Source organism: Eurypyga helias, unplaced genomic scaffold (assembly GCF_000690775.1).
Source record: "Eurypyga helias isolate BGI_N326 unplaced genomic scaffold, ASM69077v1 scaffold28118, whole genome shotgun sequence".
In the NCBI taxonomy this organism is placed as follows: domain Eukaryota; kingdom Metazoa; phylum Chordata; class Aves; order Eurypygiformes; family Eurypygidae; genus Eurypyga; species Eurypyga helias.
The window spans coordinates 6,320-6,756 of NW_010265409.1; the positions used below are offsets into that span (position 1 = coordinate 6,320).

At 68.0% G+C, this 437-nt stretch overlaps 1 protein-coding gene across 1 annotated transcript in view; it reads left to right on the forward strand.

Moving 5' to 3' along the window:
- The window catches only part of LOC104513406 (secreted frizzled-related protein 1-like), a gene marked incomplete at its 5' end in the record, with an annotated part of 15,936 nt that overhangs the window by 6,315 nt on the left and 9,184 nt on the right, over positions 1–437 (forward strand). Inside the window, one exon of the mRNA XM_010156740.1 lies at positions 209–286. Coding sequence (XP_010155042.1) covers positions 209–286 — 78 coding nt within the window. The remainder of the gene's footprint in view (positions 1–208; positions 287–437) is intronic.

Consider the following 437-nt stretch of genomic DNA (forward strand, 5'->3'; position numbering starts at 1 on the left):
GCAGGAGGCTGCCGGTGGCCAGTGGTCCCCTGTGAGCTGGTGGCCGGCTTCTGGCCCCCAGCAGAGTGTCGTCCTGTGGGCTGGGACCCCATGGCAGGGTGCTTGGGCATGTGCCCCCCTCGAGGGCAGCCGTCTGACAGCATGGGCAGCCTGGCTCTGTGGTGCTCCCTGAACTGGCTCCTCACCCCCTCTTCTCTCCTCTTGCCAGGAACCACCGTGTGCCCCCCTTGCGACAACGAGATGAAGTCGGAGGCCATTGTGGAGCATCTGTGTGCCAGCGAGTTTGGTAAGGGGGAGCGCTGGGGACACGGGGAGGCTTGCCAGGGTGGTGCGGGGCAGCACGGCTCCTGTGTAGGATGGACCCTGGACCACTGTGTTTCCCTGCCTGCCCTGCTGCCGGTGTGGCCAGCGGGGGGGGGCACGTGGGGCCCCTCCGA